This window comes from Clinocottus analis, unplaced genomic scaffold, assembly GCF_023055335.1.
Source record: "Clinocottus analis isolate CAN_PGR_092001 unplaced genomic scaffold, fCliAna1.0.p SCAF_18, whole genome shotgun sequence".
Classification (NCBI taxonomy): Eukaryota; Metazoa; Chordata; class Actinopteri; order Perciformes; family Cottidae; genus Clinocottus; species Clinocottus analis.
In genome coordinates this window covers 12831848-12848311 of record NW_027175909.1, presented here as the reverse complement: position 1 = coordinate 12848311, position 16464 = coordinate 12831848, and the positions used below count along the sequence as shown (strand labels likewise).

Here is a 16464-nt window from a genome sequence, read left to right as displayed (position 1 = left end):
CTCTCTTTGAGCTTCTCATCTCAGAGGCATTGTTCTTTGTTTTTGAGGCCTCTCTGTGATCCAATATGAGGGCACTTCCACCCACCTGAGCTACTTGTTCTCTTCATCCACCAACCTGCGTGACTAATGCTCGATGTTCAAGACAGGAACTCCGGAGCGATCCGGCCCACACGGCGCACACGCTCTTCAGCGGTCCGAGTGGGCCTGCAGAAGGAGGTGGAGGAAGAGGAGAAAATGACAAATACATCAGTATAATCAGAGAAATAAATGCAGTGAATCAACTTATTTGTTCATAACGTTGGATTTGTGATATAGAAAGAACGAGTGGGTTTTCGAGAAGATTTTGTTGTTTTTAATCAGCTTGCTGTGATTAAATTCTGGTGCTCTCAGCGTCGACATATTTCTGTCAAATTTAAACAAACAGCTGTCAAATCCATTCCCTTATTTGTGTTGGGGATTAGTTTCGTTGCACAATTTGCAAGGCGATTATGTTAATTTTCCATTCCGAGTTTACTATCAAAGTGCAAAGTCAGTTGTGTTGACAGTGTCATGAGATTATTTGGCGAGAGCGTCAGAAAAAGCTGACACCAATTCTTGCGGCTTCCCGAGTAATGTTGAAACAATAGCAGGAAGTCTGTTGCATTTTCTCTTATTCTAGCAAATTTGCTGTTATTTTGGAAATGCCAACCACTTTGGCATTTCCAGGAAAGCTTCAGGCCTACTGGTGTGTGTGTGTGTGTGTGTGGAAATCTGCTCTTTTGCACCAAAGAGGGTATTCTTTTAGCATGTGTGCATCTTTTCAAGGCAACTGCTGCAGGAATGAAGGAAGGAAGGGCTTTTTATCTGGACCGTGTTGGTGTGAGCGCTGAGTATTCTCACATGCTCATCAGAGACCTGTCAGAAGAGGAGTGCAGCTCCGGGGTCATCGGGGCCACCGAACACACAGAAACAATGGGAAATGCCAAGAGAGAGAGACAAATAAAGGAAATATAAAAGCGTTTTTCCCTCTGATTAGTAAGGATCTGACTGAAATCATGTTTCGCACCTGTTATTGTAATCACGGAAAAACACCTGGGGTAAACTTGTAGTGTGGCACTTTAGTTGTATTCACAATCTTGACACAGTATTTGTTTTTATGTAAAAAGCTTAGCTGACTATTTTAATTATCTCGGCTAAAAAACTCCTAGTTTAAAGCGGTATACATCTATTTATGTATACGTGTGATGTGATCCTTCATTTCCCATAAAGCAACCTGAAAGTATCATTCATTAGACCATTCGCCAGCTTTTTGTTAAAAATGTCCTCCAATCCCCCACAGATAACCCTGATGACATCACTACAGGATGACATTAAGGTTTCATCTTTCAGACGTTGGAAAAGCTTCCTCCAGCCTCATGAAACTGTTTCCAGAGGCTGAACAGTATAAAAACAATGATCAGCCATCTGACTTTGAGTCAAATGAGTGGAGTGGCCCTTTAAAATGCAAACACACATGCAGCCACTAGAGGGCGATAATAAATAAAACAACTTTAGAGCTGTCTGTGGTAGAAACATGTCTGAGGAAGCGGTGCAGGAGTATGTAGTTTGAATCGCCTGTGTACATGTGAAATATTTTACCGTCTTATATTTTATGCCGTCAGTGTCTAATTAAATATCGAAAATATACAATACTGTTGATGAATGTACACTTTTTTTTACAATGTTTATTTTAGAGGATTTTTGAATGGATGCTGATTTCAAATATACATTTTTTAAATGTTACGTACCCCGTGGAGCGCATTTGAGAACCACTGCTCTCAGTAGATGCTCTACCTGTCCTTCACCTCTGTGGGGAACTCACCTGAACAGAATAGCTACACCTGCGACAGCACTGTCTTAGTAAATGTCTTCTCATATACACATCTAATGTAAACGGACCACAGAGCTGATACTATTAGTTAACTAATGGTGATTAATTAATCAATACATTTGCTTAATCTAGCAAACAAATAAAATAATAAATAAATAAATAAAATGTTAGTGGTTGCAGTTGTTCAAATGTGAAGATCTACTGCTTTTGTCTGTTTTATGTTATTGTAGACTGAATATATTCATGTTTTTATGTTTTCATGTGTCCCAGTTTGCATTCAGCCGCAACTCTTTAAACAGCACTGATGTCAAAATCTACATGTAGAATATTCACCTCACAACATTTGGCTTCAACAGTCAGGGATCAGTAGCTCATGTAAACCTGTTTTAATAATGATGATGATGATGATGATCAACTCAATAGAGCTTTTTCCCAGGAGATGTTAGTTAGGTGTTCCAGTAAACGCATTGACGGCATAATAGTGACAATACAAGCAGCTTAAAACCAAAGCAGTTAAATGTAAAGCAGTCATCGTTCATTTGATTAATTCAAAATGTGTTTTTCCTACTGTGACATGTCACAATGTCACGCTCATTATACACGGACCAAGAGCTCCAGCGTTTATATTCTTCTGCTCTTGTTTCTCCATTGCTCGGCATTCTCATTGTCAGCTTTAAAGCTTTCATTTTCTCCCAGAAAAGACTGTTTTCACTAAAACTACCTTGACTTCAGTGTCACTGAAATTCAAAGCCTACAATCAGTCACAGCTAATAATAACGACAGAACAACAGCCTGGCTTTGAGCCTAACAATTTTCTTTTAAGTGGCACATTTTAAATAAATTATATATTTTTGAACTGTTATGAACATACACATATATTCTGCAAATATCCATGCACTGTACAGGATGTACACATGTATAATATGGGATGTAACATGTATACATGTTACATCCCTGGACATGTATACCTCAATATACAGTCCAGCACACATTTAAAACTCCTTTTTACGATATAGAAACAGTTCAACTTGTATTAAGATATTGCATGTTGCTGTTTATTGATGCTTTTTATATGCATTATATCCATTTCCTCCACTTGTATGCACAAAATACTTGGTTCAGTTTTGTTATTATTTCTTACAAATGTGTTAGAGGGAATGATTTCCTCCACTTGTCCATTTTTTTTCTTGCCTCTAAAGTAAAAAAAAAGTGCATCTTTCATTTTATTTTTTTTCTCCATATTCTCAGCTTGCGAGCTGTTATTCATCCTTTTGTGCAGAGAGAAAGGTGTTGGCGTTGGATGAGGGCGCATGGAGCAGCCAGTGTGGGTTTAGTATAGTAGGAGGGCACTGATGAAGGAGGCTCTGTGCCGCTGCAGGCTATAACATCCGAGAATTCAAATCATCATCACCATCATCTGAACTAGAGAGAGGGGAAGAAGAAGACGAAGAAGAAGAAAAAAAAGCTGCTTTCTCAAACCTCTTCCGCTCAAGCCCCTCCTTCAAGCCCTCCTGTCTCAAACTTGAAGATTGGCGGTGCCGGTTCAGCTGCAGCGGCGCCTCCTCGCTTTTTTTCCTTCTCGTTAAACTGGTTTAAAGAGAAAAGAGCAGAAAGAAAAAAAAAGAAAATATGTCGTTGACCTTTCATGTCGGACACAACCGCTCCGCACCTGTCCCAGCCGAGAGGGGACTATTTAATCAAGTGGTGTAATGGTCGTCAATAATTCTCCAAAAAGCAGAGCAGCCGCAGCACCGCTGGACAAACACATGGACTCGCTGGAACACCCGAGGCTACAAGTAAGTACATTACAATTTTAATCATGGTTTCTCACGGTTGTCGAAAAGTTATCTTAATTAATAAAGAGGCAGGTCAACTTTCGCTCACCTGTCTACTTCCGCGCTCCCATTGGCGGCTACTGGCTTGAATCACGTTCCGGTGACGTCACTGAGCCTCGAGGACATCGCCTCGCGAGTTGATTTTTTAAATCTTTTATTCCAAAATGTCGTCAAAACTGCTGTCTTGAAATGTGACTTTGTGTTGTCGTGTCGACATCTTTTTACCCAGGTGTCTAACGTACTTCAAACAACAGAAACGGTTTTGTTTTTTTTACATTTAATTTGGTTGCTGTTGACTTTTCTCATTTCTTTTCCATTTTTAAATGACACATTTTTTAGTGCAGTGATACAAGACTGTATTTTCACCCTTTACTTGTATGCAAGTATTGATAATAATGTTAAAAGAAATACATCTTTACAAGTGTATTAATAGTATACAAAGTACTCGTTATAGAATTTTTCGTTGTTACACAGTGGGTTATTTTTGTATTTAAGCAAATTTTCAATGTTGTAGCTGCTTGAGTAAATCTAACTGCAACAAATATAACGGGTCATAATAACGGGTCAGATGTTTTGAATAAAAAAACAACATAACTGTAGCTGTCGGATAAAAAGTGCAATATTTCCCCTCCGAAATGTTGCAGAGTTGGATAATAAACTAGCATAAATATATGAAAGCTGACGTTCCTTAAAATGATACTTGCAGAATTGTACTTGTTACTAAGTCCAGCCACAGGTATAATACTACAGAGCTCTTTATCGTGCAGTAAGAAAGGTATTCAACATGTAATGTGCAATTTGTATTTGGCGTATTAATCATATCTCATCCTGTTTCTCCAGAATGTCTTTGCAGCTTAAACTGTTCTACATGATCGGCTCCTAAGAAACCGAGTATCTCTTTCATATGCGTGATTAACGCGCCTCGGGGGGACGGGCTGGAACAAAAGGCCGATTTCAGATGAATTTCTGTTTTTCAGTTGCCACTAGCAACTCATGCTGCATGAACACTCGAGCTGAGTGCATTCGTTTTCCAGGCCCTCATCGTATCAGCTTGCGTATTTGAGACCACCCACATAATTACCATTGTTTTTATGATACCTGTCATAATATTACACTTCAAATAAAACGCTGAAAGCCATACTTAACTAATTGAAGTAACAGTGAGGCTCTTTGCCGACAAGAGGACAGAGGCACATTTTATTCAAGCCTTTGTGCAGAGCTTGCATGCCCACGTGTGCGCCGAGGGCTGAAACAGTTATTAGTTACTGTTGAGTAACTGATGCATAGTTATTTGGAAATACCTTTGATTCCTATGGGAAACTACTTGTTAATTATTTATTTTTTTACTATTTTCTGACATTTTACATTATCTCTTACATTGGATCAGTGTCAGGAGGAGAGCTCTTGAAGGCCAGTATTCACAGGAGGAACTAAAAAATACAGTTTCAATGTATATGAACATGCACACAATATATATTTTTTGAAAAAGCCAGAAAGGACGTGGAGCTCTTCTTCTTACACTTCCACTCTTTTCTCTCCTACTCTCTGTAGTCTCAAGGCAAAGGAGCTCGAAGAAAAGGCCGATTTAAAGGTTCGGATGGCAGCACCTCCTCCGACACCACGACCAACAGCCTCGTGCGCCAGGTAAGGTCTGCAGTTGGCTCCTCGGAAACGTCTAAACTTTGAGTTGCACAAGTGGCTTCCGGGTTATCCGCAAGTCCTCGGTTGAATCCGGCTGGGAATCTTCCTACAGACAGGTCTAAGGGTATCTGATCACTCTGTGGACAACACAATTTCCTGGCTCCAGTTGCTTCATTCAGGAATGCCTAAGTGTGTTAATCCCTGACGGTAAATGCAAACTGGCATAAGAGCCTACCTCAGTCATCATCATCCATCAGCGATGAGATGTGCATTGCGGCGAGAGCCCTCTGTAAACACCGTTGGGTACAGTATGTTAAGTGGAGGCTGCTCGTCCTCGCCGCATCCTCAGCGGTGACACAGCGGCCTGTTATAAAGCAGACCCCGCGAGGCACACACTCCATGTGTCTGGTATTTGTTGAGCGGACCTGCGAGGGACAGGACGGGCTGGGTTAAGGACGCGCGCCCCTGCCTAAATGTTTCTGCCTTTTTTGGAGGAGGCGTCCGTGGCCTTGTCTGGGAACCCGGCGGAGGAGATGGGAGCCTCCTGGCCCGCCGTCTGCTTCGTCTCGAGGCCAACGGGGGAGCTCCTGAACGAGCTGCTCATCCTCAGCTCAGCGGGATCTGCTTGGTGAGAAATTGTCTGATTCTTGCCACCGCCCGTGGGAGCTCATGCCCATTCCCACAGTCCTGTCCCCGAATGAGGAGTTCCCCTTTGCGGTCTGAGTCATCGCAGATAAACTCAATTAGGCCGAGAGTGAGTGCCATACTGCAACGCAACACCACATCCCACAGAAACGATACAGGCCATTAAAGTAAGAGACAGTGGAGGGATGTGGTGAGAGTGGAGGAGTAATGTGTTTCAGGGTCAGCGAGGCCCTCGCATGCCGAGCACAAATACCCTCTTTTAGATATTTGCCGCCAGAGGGCCTCAGAAATAGCAGACCTTCCAGTAACTTCTCCTCTGTTTGGATAACAACGTAAATACTGTTTTTCATTTGCGTTATCATAACAGACGTTTTCATCTGGCTGTATTTCCCTCACACTCTATGCTCCATCACGCCGCCTTTGATCATTTTCACTTTTCCCAGAAAGATGAGGACGTAACGTTTCGAAGCCAACCTTTTGGTGTGGTGATCTCACTGCCTATTCATCAGCCTGTCATTTAAGCCTCGCTTCTCTTTGTGTTATCCTTTCTCTCCTCACTGTCAACAGAAGAAGCTGCTGGTTTTTCTAAAGAAGGTCTGCGCGACTGGATTTAAGATTCAGATTGTTATCGTTAGCTCTCCGTCCTGTCTGACCCGGCGCTGTTGTTGTGCCTCATAGTCCTGGCATTCCTGTAGGCGTCCTAAGAACCGCCGAGGCCCGTCGAGGTCACCGTGCGATCGATCCTCCGCCGACTCGAGCGTCATAAGAAGCGGCTCTCCTGGAAATGCGTATAAACGGCTCGTAAAAGACAGAATAACTCATGCTACTGAGGGCAGAGGGGAGACAGCGAGTAGGTTGAGGGGGAGAGAGAGAGAGAAAAAAGGATGAGAGACGTTCCCTGTGGTCGTGGCCTGATGCCCGGGGGAGTATGGAGGAGGCTGGGAAGGGTGGAGGTCCCGGCCAGACCCGACTGCTCAGCCGTGGGAGTAGCGAGGAGCGAAGCTCAGCTGTCCGTTGAGCAGACTTAAACTTAAACCATCAGGTGGATGTTTCACTTTTATTAGCTTCTGCATCGCGGCTACAGATGCTAATAAAAAGTATCAAGATTAGGATCCTGTACTCTCGATCATTGTTTTTAGCACCCTGCTTGGATTTCTTTTTACAGTCTCGAGATTTACGTCGACGTTTCTCATGAGGCAGAAAAACAGACGTTTTTAGCATCCAGCAAATGAAAGCTGACACCTGTTTGACCACCTCAATCTTATTTAAAGGAATAAGTCTGACCTTTTTGGGAAATAGTGAGCTTGTAGATGTGCTCGCCTGGAAAGAGCCAGGCTAGCTGTTTCCAGCCTTGAAGCTATGCTAAGCTAAGCTGGCTTTAGCGTCATATTTAGCGTGCTTTTAGATGTACTCGCCCGGGAAGAGCCAGGCTAGCCGTTTCCAGCCTTTATGCTAAAATAAGCTAAGCTTAATAAGCCAAGCTTAAATATGAAGCTTCAGCTTCATATTTAATGTACACAGTGGTTGAATTAAAGTTAGGGTGAGCTTGTTTACCAAAAACAACTCGGGCATCTTTTAGTTTGCTCAACAGAGTGCTTTATTTTCTGATCACATTGGAAACTCAACACCGTCCATCGGTGTAAAAGGGAGTTATGGTTCATCTGCAGACTCGCAGTGTGTTTAGACAGTCTGCCTTGTGTCTAATGCATCCTGGGAAACAATCCAGCCCCCCATGACCCTGAATAATAATAAAGTTTCTTTAAATAGCGCTTCTCTGAAACACAGTTTACAAAGTGCTTCATAGAGAGTGAGAAACAAAGAGCAAACAACAGGATTAAACACAAGAGCGGGGAACGGGGGACGCTTGAAAGCAAGTCTGCAAAAGTTTGTCCTCAGTTGCGAATTAAAAAAAAAGACACAGACTTGGCAAGCATCGTTTATTCTGTCAGGCTGGATCTCTAATAATTAAAATGTTTGATCAACTTCTTATTTTTCCTTTATGGCTGGGAGACAAATGAGCTCCCCTTGAGGATGTCAGTTTGCCCTCCGGCTCTTGTGGAGATAATAGATTTAAAATGTGGTTACAGACACCAGGCTTCAAAAGTGTTTAATGTAACTGACGGGTACCACGTAAAGAAAAGCTTACCTTTTGAAGGGAGCGAAATGAAACGAAGAGAAGCAGGCGATAAAATGCCTGAACCGATCTGATGTCAAGGCGCCTGTCAAAAAAGAGTCTCGGGGATCAGGGGAGGACAACTTGAATGAGACTTTTGCTGCATTAGAAAAAAATAAACCGATCCCGTAGTTCAAACTGTGGTTTGCATAACTCACAGAGTATTATGTCATAATTAACCTCCTGCTGCTTCCCACACTCACAATGTTTATGTAAATGGTTGCACCAGGCTCTGGATCGCCTCCATATATAACCGTGTCTCTCCGACTGTTGCAGCTTTTCCACGGCACATTGTTCCAGTCCGACCCGCTGTGTCTGCTCAGTCTGCACAGTCGGGGCTGCAGAAATGGGTTTGGGGATGAAAGGCGGCCTGAGAGACATCGGATAGAATGGAAGAGCTTGTTTATTGCTCTGATACTTATCAGATTCGGCAACCCTCGACTTCTTAAGTCACAGAAATGTGCCACAGTGTGGAGGTATGGGGAAGCTGCCGCTGGGAACCTTGGAAATGTCAAGTGTAACGTCAACCCATGCAGAGGCAACGGACGTCGTAGTTTTTCAAGATATTTCTGGAGAGCCTCCAGGAATATCTTGAAAAACTATGACGTATGAAAACACTTCTGGCTCATATGTGTGTTCTGGCACCAAACGATGCAAGGGGGTCAAATCCTGGAAATGTCGAAACCGCTGCTGCTCAGTCAGACTTCATAGAAGCACCAGGCCGCCACCTAGTGGCAAAATGAATAAATGCCGGTATTTCATTTGAAATTATCGGTGTATTCAAATCTGTAATTGTCCATAAGATGTCCCATTATTACCACATATGACGTGATTACATGTTTGAAATATATTTCGTGAGTAAAAAGCAAGTCGTAAAAACACCTGAACAGTACATAAAAAGCAAATTTAGCTTTAAAGTGACAGCAGTGGATGCCTCACGTTCACAGGGACCTGAATCCAAGTTTCTCAGCGTCCACAGCCACCCTGCTGTGTTTCAGCGGAGGCTAAATTAATTTGGCACTAAGTGGAGATTCAACCCCCCCTAGTGGACAAATCCAATGCTTCCTGCTGTTCTTATGCGCCTTCAAAGACTCTCATTCACATAATAATGCGCATTACAATGCTCCATCGGACAGCATATTAAGTTATAAAGATTGATGAGCAGAGAAGTGCTGCTGATCCATACGTTTTGAAATATTTTAGTAATTGGAGTTTCAAAGCTGCGCTCTGAAATGCATGACAGTGCTGCAGGAGATGGTATTGATGCGGTTGTTTATTCCGTCTGTTTTCACAATTGAGTCACGATTTCTTGAAGTTGAAGGTGACGTCTTCAAATTGCTTGTTTGTTCCTTCTAACGGTCCAAAAATCTAAGATTTTCTGCTTATTACCAAGACGAAGTTGTAACACTTTCCCTTTGAAGATGTCTAACAATTAGCAATTGTTTCAGCTCTTTTCATAATCTGCATGCATAAACTATAAAAATCCCACCACATCCTAAACGCTGTACTGGGAAAGTAAACCTTCCGGACTTCTTCACAGTACTGCTTTTTTAAACAGTAATCATAAGATGGATGCATTTAATTTAGCTCATCCTCAGTAAAGTTTGCTCTCGTCATCAGGCGTCTGCTCCCTCCGTGATGGATTGGGTTGGTCTTCTGGGTATAGTGAAGCAGACTTGGGAGGAGAATATACAGTGTATGTCATCGTCTTTCTCGTTTATTAATTGCTTCATCACAGCGGGTTTCGGTCTGCTTGTGAATAATGGTTTTGTTTACGCGCTAATCTGACGTGATGGCAAAAAGGGACGCAGTTTTTTTGGGGGTAAATTAATTTTAAAGGTGAATTTAAATGAACATAATATTTTAGATTGTATTTTTCTCTCTGAATTTGGCTGCAACAGCCGAGTGATGACTTCTCAAAGGGGGACAGGCTCTGACAAATGACCTGATAGCATTTCCTTCTCACTTTAAGGTGCACCTCTCTCTGTTAATAATGAGGCCCTTTCATCACAGCTGACACGTGTCAGACAGTGACTTATCGGCAGCGAACAAAAGAAGCTTCAATGTTGATGAAAGGCGATGTCAGATTTATGTTGTGCTGAGTGTCTGTCGGCCCAGAGCCGGAGATGCATGTTGCTACTGTACTGATACTATCTCTGCTGAGCAGGAAACACACGCCATCGGCACAAGAGTCCAGCATGCGGCCTAAACGTTTGTGTGCAAAATATAAAACACAAGGTATATCTTTGTCCTGCTGCATTGCACTGCAGGTAACACTGAGATTCAGCAGCTTTGAGTATTGAATCCACTTAAATAAATCTCCCGTGAAATGTGGAGAAACGGCTCTGTCTGAAGGTAACAAAGTCTGCCAGCGTCTCGTTTTATCTTTTGGTTTTTAGTATGGATTTAACGAACAAGATCTAAAGTATTGATTAGCTAACTTTAGAGGTGCTGGTAGTCTGATTTGGTGACGTGTGCACAAAGCCTGGCTAGCTGTTTCTTCCCGTTACCGTCTTCTAAACTAAGCGAGTCAGCTTCTGAATGTAGATTCATACTCGGCACGAGACGTGAGAAAGGTGTCAATCTTTTCATCTTTTTCTTTGCAAGAACACGTATTTTCTAAATATTTCTTTATAGTCGCAAAAGCTTTTTATCATTTAAACTAACTAGATTTACTCGTCCCTTTTCTTAAAGAGACCGGCTCCACAGGGCTGGTAACTTTTTTAATTTCCAAATTTGTAGTTGCAACTAATGCTGACTCAAGTGACATCACTTGGGGCAATTTATCAGATTTTTGTGCAGCTTCCTCTGCAGCCAAAAAACACATGATACAACTATTGTCACATATGGAGAAGTACGATAAGAGACCTGCAAACAGACTTTTGATGTGTCTAGTCGGTGGCATTACCATTTAAAATCTAGGAATTTAACTTGAACATTCAAAGAATTAGACATTAATTTGACTCTTGGCCCTCATTGATTCATTTGACTATTTAAGGGACCCACCAAAACCAAATTGTAGCTGAGTCTAGGTGCCTTACAGTCTTACATTGCCTTCTTTATCAAACCCCCAGGTTTAAAAGGTCAACATGATATATTGCAACACACGATATTCTTCCTTTAAGAAGCACCCGCTTGGTGCATTCACCAAGACGGACGGTTGAGTGTGTGTTTATCTCCACACAGCTCTGTCTGACAGCAGAAATCATGTTGTTATTTTGCTGATGCCAAACTACAGCCGCTGTGTGGCTCCTCACACGGAGGGAGAACACTGATCGAGTGTGTGTTGCAGCAGATGAGACAAGCTGCCCTTTTCTTTGTGAAACAAGTTTTAGACTCGGCTCTGCAGAATAGTCAGATGGAGCACTATGTCAATTATGCTGCATTGAATAATGACAAAGTGGGAATTATGGAAGGAGACACCAAAACAATAGCCGCCACACGTCATCTTAAAGCTATAGTGTTGGTAATCTTAAGAAACCAGCAAGAGCACGCTGTATTTTAGAAATGATCCAGTCAAAAAATTAAACCGCAAAGTGTCGCCAACTGTTTTCCAATGAAAATAGCAATCAAGAGTCATTTATTTCAAATAGCATAGGAAAGGAACAACTTTGGGCTTAATAAATACGAGCAGAAGTTTACTCTTGCAGATTAAACTGAATGCATGTGGAGAGATTACCAACACTTTGACTACACTGTAGCATCTAGTCAAATTAAAGGCAAACGTTATTGAACCGATATGAAGCACGCTTCATGTTAAACGCAACCCAACTGTGTTCATTAAAAGACATGATGAGTTTACGTGAATGCCTGCTGATTAACATTCATCACAAACCTTTTAATTTCGAGGAATCACTGCTATTAAGTTAGTATTCCGAGCTTTCACAAACGTTTCAAATAGATGAATTATTTGCAGGGCATTTCAAAGCCAAGGGCATTTTTTTTTTTTAAATCATTGAAATTCAGTCCACCACTCATGCTGCGTGCCAGATAAGACATTAAAAAAAAACCCCAACGTCCACAGTCACGCCGTGTGTTCTGAATATCACCTCTGCAGCCCATCGCCACGTGCATCTCTTATCGCAACACTGAGGCGGAGGAGGCAAAATGTGCTGACACGGCAGTTACGACGCAGCGGTCGGGCTGTCAGCCTGGACTCAATCACCTGAACGCAGTGGGGAAGGGCGAGAGCGCAGCCGAGGCGTGTGACAGGAAGTACAGCGATCGCGTCGATCCCTGCACTCGCGCTCGGCAGGACTTGGCTGTGCGGCGGCGACCCCCCGCCGCATCGCAGGCGGGTTTTGCTCTGCGCGAGACACACACACACACACACACACACACTCTGCGCAACAAGAACCAGTAGCCGTCTTTGCCGCTGTCCCAGCCGCTCGCGCAGAGAAAGTATGAAGGGCGACGCGACGCAAAGGAGGACTGCAGGACGCGGGGAAGAAAAATAGAGGAAGAGAGTGATGAGACAATAAAATCTGAGGGGAAAAAGGGAGGCAATATTTCAAGAAGAGTGTGTGTGTGTGTGTGTGTCAAGCTTTTAAAGCCGACTGAACCTTGGATGAGAGGAGGCGGAGAGTTTAGAGGCGGCGTCTTCCATTAGGAAGCAAGGGACAGCGGTCAGTAAAGGACACTCTGAACTCCACCTCCTTCACATGCTGAGAAGGAACTTGTGTGTGTGTGTGATGATGATGACAAGTGTGTCTAAATCCACCAGCAATTGAACCAGCGTGCCAGCCTGCAACTGTACCTCCTGTGCCACAGCGCAGCAGCGGCACTGCAGAGGATTTGGCAGCCCGGAGGAGCTGCTGGAGCCGTTACAGATTTTCGGGGTGGGGTAAACAACTCGGCTCAGACCCGTAAACCTCGCCGGGAGCCCGCGGACGCTCTGCCGCAACAGTCTGGAGACTGGGTCGAAGATGATGAAGAGGAGGAGGAGGGGGGCATTGGAATCGGACTTTATGAATCCCGAGAGTTTCTGAGTCGAGGGGAGGAGGGAGGGGGGAGGTTTTGGCGTACACGTGGGGGGTGGCTGGACAGAAGTAGGGGGCTGGTGTGGACCCCCGTCAGTCCTCCGCTCCCTCTAGCTCACTCCTCCGTGAAGGATCTCCTCTGCCCTCTCGCCGTCGTCGCCGTCGTCTCCTCTGCGTCTCTCTCTCGGCGGTCCCGCAGCCCGGCGGGCCGAGTCCGCCCCCGGCACGGACCGAGGCTGAGCGGATGCTGCCGCCCGACGGGGAAGTCTGTGAGACGGCCGTCCGCTCCCGCCCGCCCTGGTCCCCTTCATGCCGTGCTGTGGGCTGGGCCATCGCCGGAGAGCACAGCTTCCATATGTGAGTTTTCTTCTCTTTTTTTTTTTTTTTTTTTTTAAGGCTCCGGTGCCAATTTGTCACAAGGGTTAGAGGAGGGAGTGTGCGTGAGAGAGATTAGGAGAGGCTGATGAAGCCGGCGGTCGCCAGCATGTGGAGACCGACGTGATTTTTTAAAATGTGCTTGATTGCGATTGTTTCCCGATGGGTTATGCCGGATGAATAATTGATCCGTGCCGGTGTCTCACTTAATGCATAACTTCACTCAAAATGTCAGTGTTGCTTCAAAGCAACGGACTGAATGGATCAGTGGACGCCTGCCAGCTCCCCCCCCCCCACCTCCATACCTCCTCCTCCTCAATGTTGATCGGCGTTCCCTCTCTCTTGATCTCTTTCCTGAACCCATCCCGAGTGCTGCAGGATTTTAGCTGAAGCATTTCAGCTGCGCCTGGCCCGACAGTTTTTCTGCAGAGCTCTGTTCCCCGCCGCCAGACACGATAAATCTTTTATTTCATATTTATTCTGGGACGCCGGGGCGAGCTTGTAATGCTGTTGAACGCAGAGGGTTCACGCCGCAGGCACAGGCTCGGGTGACAGCTCCACTTTATTGGGCTCCGCTGGTTTATTTCATGTGTCCTTTGTGTTTTAATGCCAGGCGTTAAAAGCCGTGTACTGTGACGATAAAGCCGCTGTGGCTGTTTGGTTTAATGAAATGCAGTCAGAGGAACATGTTGGCGGGTTTCTTCTGACAGGTATTACTCAAGATGGTACGTTTGATGATCCATGCTTTTTGTTGTTGTCTGCATCAATAATTGTGTCATTCACAAGGGATTGTTTTCTGTAGCCTCCCTTGTGGCTACTTGTTTATTTATTGGGTCTCTATTGGACTGTTTCACCAATAGAACAATGCAAAAAAATATGGATTTTTTTTTTCATTTTTATTTATTTATCTCAACACAATTTTCCAGTACCGCAGTTACAGATGGTTCTCCTTAATTGAGTTGTACCACTAGATGGCCATGTTACACTTTTACTTTCACAAACAAGCACACAAACAAACACACACACACACACACACACACACACACACACATGAATATATAAATATATTATTTCCTTGCAGAGAGAAAATGTTGTAACGCCCTCAAGGCTGAGGAATAAAGTTTTCATGAGGTGTACATTTTTTATATTTAATTTTCAGAAATGTGCCCCAAATCCAAGACAGAAGCTCATTGGACAAAATTATGAAAATCTATCATTTTTTTGCAGGTGTAGTTGCAGCTTTTAATGTACATCATTGTAATATATAATCATCCAAAAGACGGTGGAGCAGGCTGGACCTGAACCACCTTCATGAACGACTCCTTCTGGCCTCACACAGACTAACCTGAAACGTTTCAGAGTGTACAAGTTAAAAATAATGTCAGATAATGATGCTGATGAATTTCTCGATGACGGGATAGTTTTTATTGTGAAAAGGGCCCATAAGGAGGCCAAAATATGGACGATGGAACGAGGGATGTTTCATTTTTACTTGCATAATTACAAAATAGCTGCCAATTTCTTTTTCTGCGACTTGTCTAATTGATTGATAATTGTTTCCGCCATAACACACACACACATTTGCTACCATTTTTAAAACAACACACTCATGTGAAGTTCCCTGACTTGAGTTAAAAAGGATCACTTAAATGTTGGATTAAGCAACTGAAGCACCGGTTGTGTAATTAAAGTCATTCAGCCAAAAGAAGGCTGCTTTTCTTTTGAGAGGGAACCAAGACTTTTGGTCCATTCATGACATATTGAGTGTCAAAAGAGAAGGAGAAAGCTGCGCGGACGACTTTATTTCATTAACGCTATCGGGTTTTTGCCGGCCGCATTATGCTCAATCAACATTTACTGCTCAACTGAGTAAGCTTTAATTTAACTGAGTGGATTAGTGTAGCACCAGCTGCTGATACATCGGACAGTCTAAGCCTCGTGTGTAAGGTGTTTGCATGAAAACAAACCCTTCAGTGTGGCGGCGCACAACTGGCAACATGTGTTTGTGTTTTAATTACTGCGCTCAAACTAAGCACGAGGACTTAATGAGTCAAAACCAGAGACGTTGACTCACACGAGGCCCGACCGTGCTGTCCAACTGTAGCCGGCGCTGACCTTGAGAGGACCTCGGCTGCCGTGAGACGGCCCTCCTTCTGCGCGTGACGCTCCTCTCACATGTTTCCAATATGGAGCTCCAAACCGCCGTTTTACGTCTGAAATGGGGCGGAACGTGATTTCCCGCTCAGGATGGAATGCGGAGCGCGGAGAAGCGGCCGGACGGGACTCTCGTCTGACAGACCGAGGGGCCGGTCCCAGACACTCCTCACGGAAAACTCGGCTAATTGATGACAGCAGGCCCGACTCCATTCCCCCCCCCCCCTCTGTTTGTTCTGCCGGCGTACCTGCTTGCCGTGACGCAGCAGCGGTAGCCGCTACTGTGGGTGAACTTAGCCGAGAGCCAATGAAATGCACAGAAAAGTATTTTGGAAGTTTGTGGCCACACAGTGCAGCACAGTACAATTACCATCATCGATTTTTTTTAAATTTTTTTTACATGCGCTAACTGTCATTGACATTTAAATAATCCGTCATAGTGCCTTACATACATTCAAATGGTATTCAAAATAATTAAAAAAAAAGGATAAAGGATCACTAGAATTGGTCCAATTCTTTTTTTTTGGAGCCATGAATATCTGCAGCAAGTGATGTGTATGTACAGTATATCTATATCATAGGATATATCATGTGATGAGCGTGGACGTTGACCTGCTGGGGGCGCTAAAACATCCCCATGAAGAATGAGACCTAGCAGATACTGAAGTATTACACCAAACTCTCTAATTATTCCCAGAAAAATACGGCGTGTGTGTGTGAGTGGTGAGCTAATCTCCCATGGCGAAAGTGTGACCTGGAATCCCCAGTTTTCCGTGCAGTGGGACGCACGCCCGGAGAGGAGTGTCGGGCCAG

General features: G+C 43.9%; 1 protein-coding gene across 3 annotated transcripts in view; it reads left to right on the top strand.

Moving 5' to 3' along the window:
* The first annotated feature begins 3194 nt into the window (after positions 1–3194).
* Positions 3195–16464, top strand: part of cacnb2a (calcium channel, voltage-dependent, beta 2a) — a 56178-nt gene continuing 42908 nt past the window's right edge. For 2 of the 3 annotated variants that reach the window (XM_068581270.1, XM_068581272.1), the window contains exons 1-2: positions 3195–3645; positions 5236–5328. In XM_068581270.1, the coding sequence (XP_068437371.1) occupies positions 3559–3645; positions 5236–5328 (180 nt within the window). In that variant the 5' untranslated portion in view covers positions 3195–3558. Of the gene's footprint in view, positions 3646–5235; positions 5329–13240; positions 13480–16464 lie in introns of those variants that run through there. The other variant, XM_068581273.1, reaches the window with a different exon arrangement.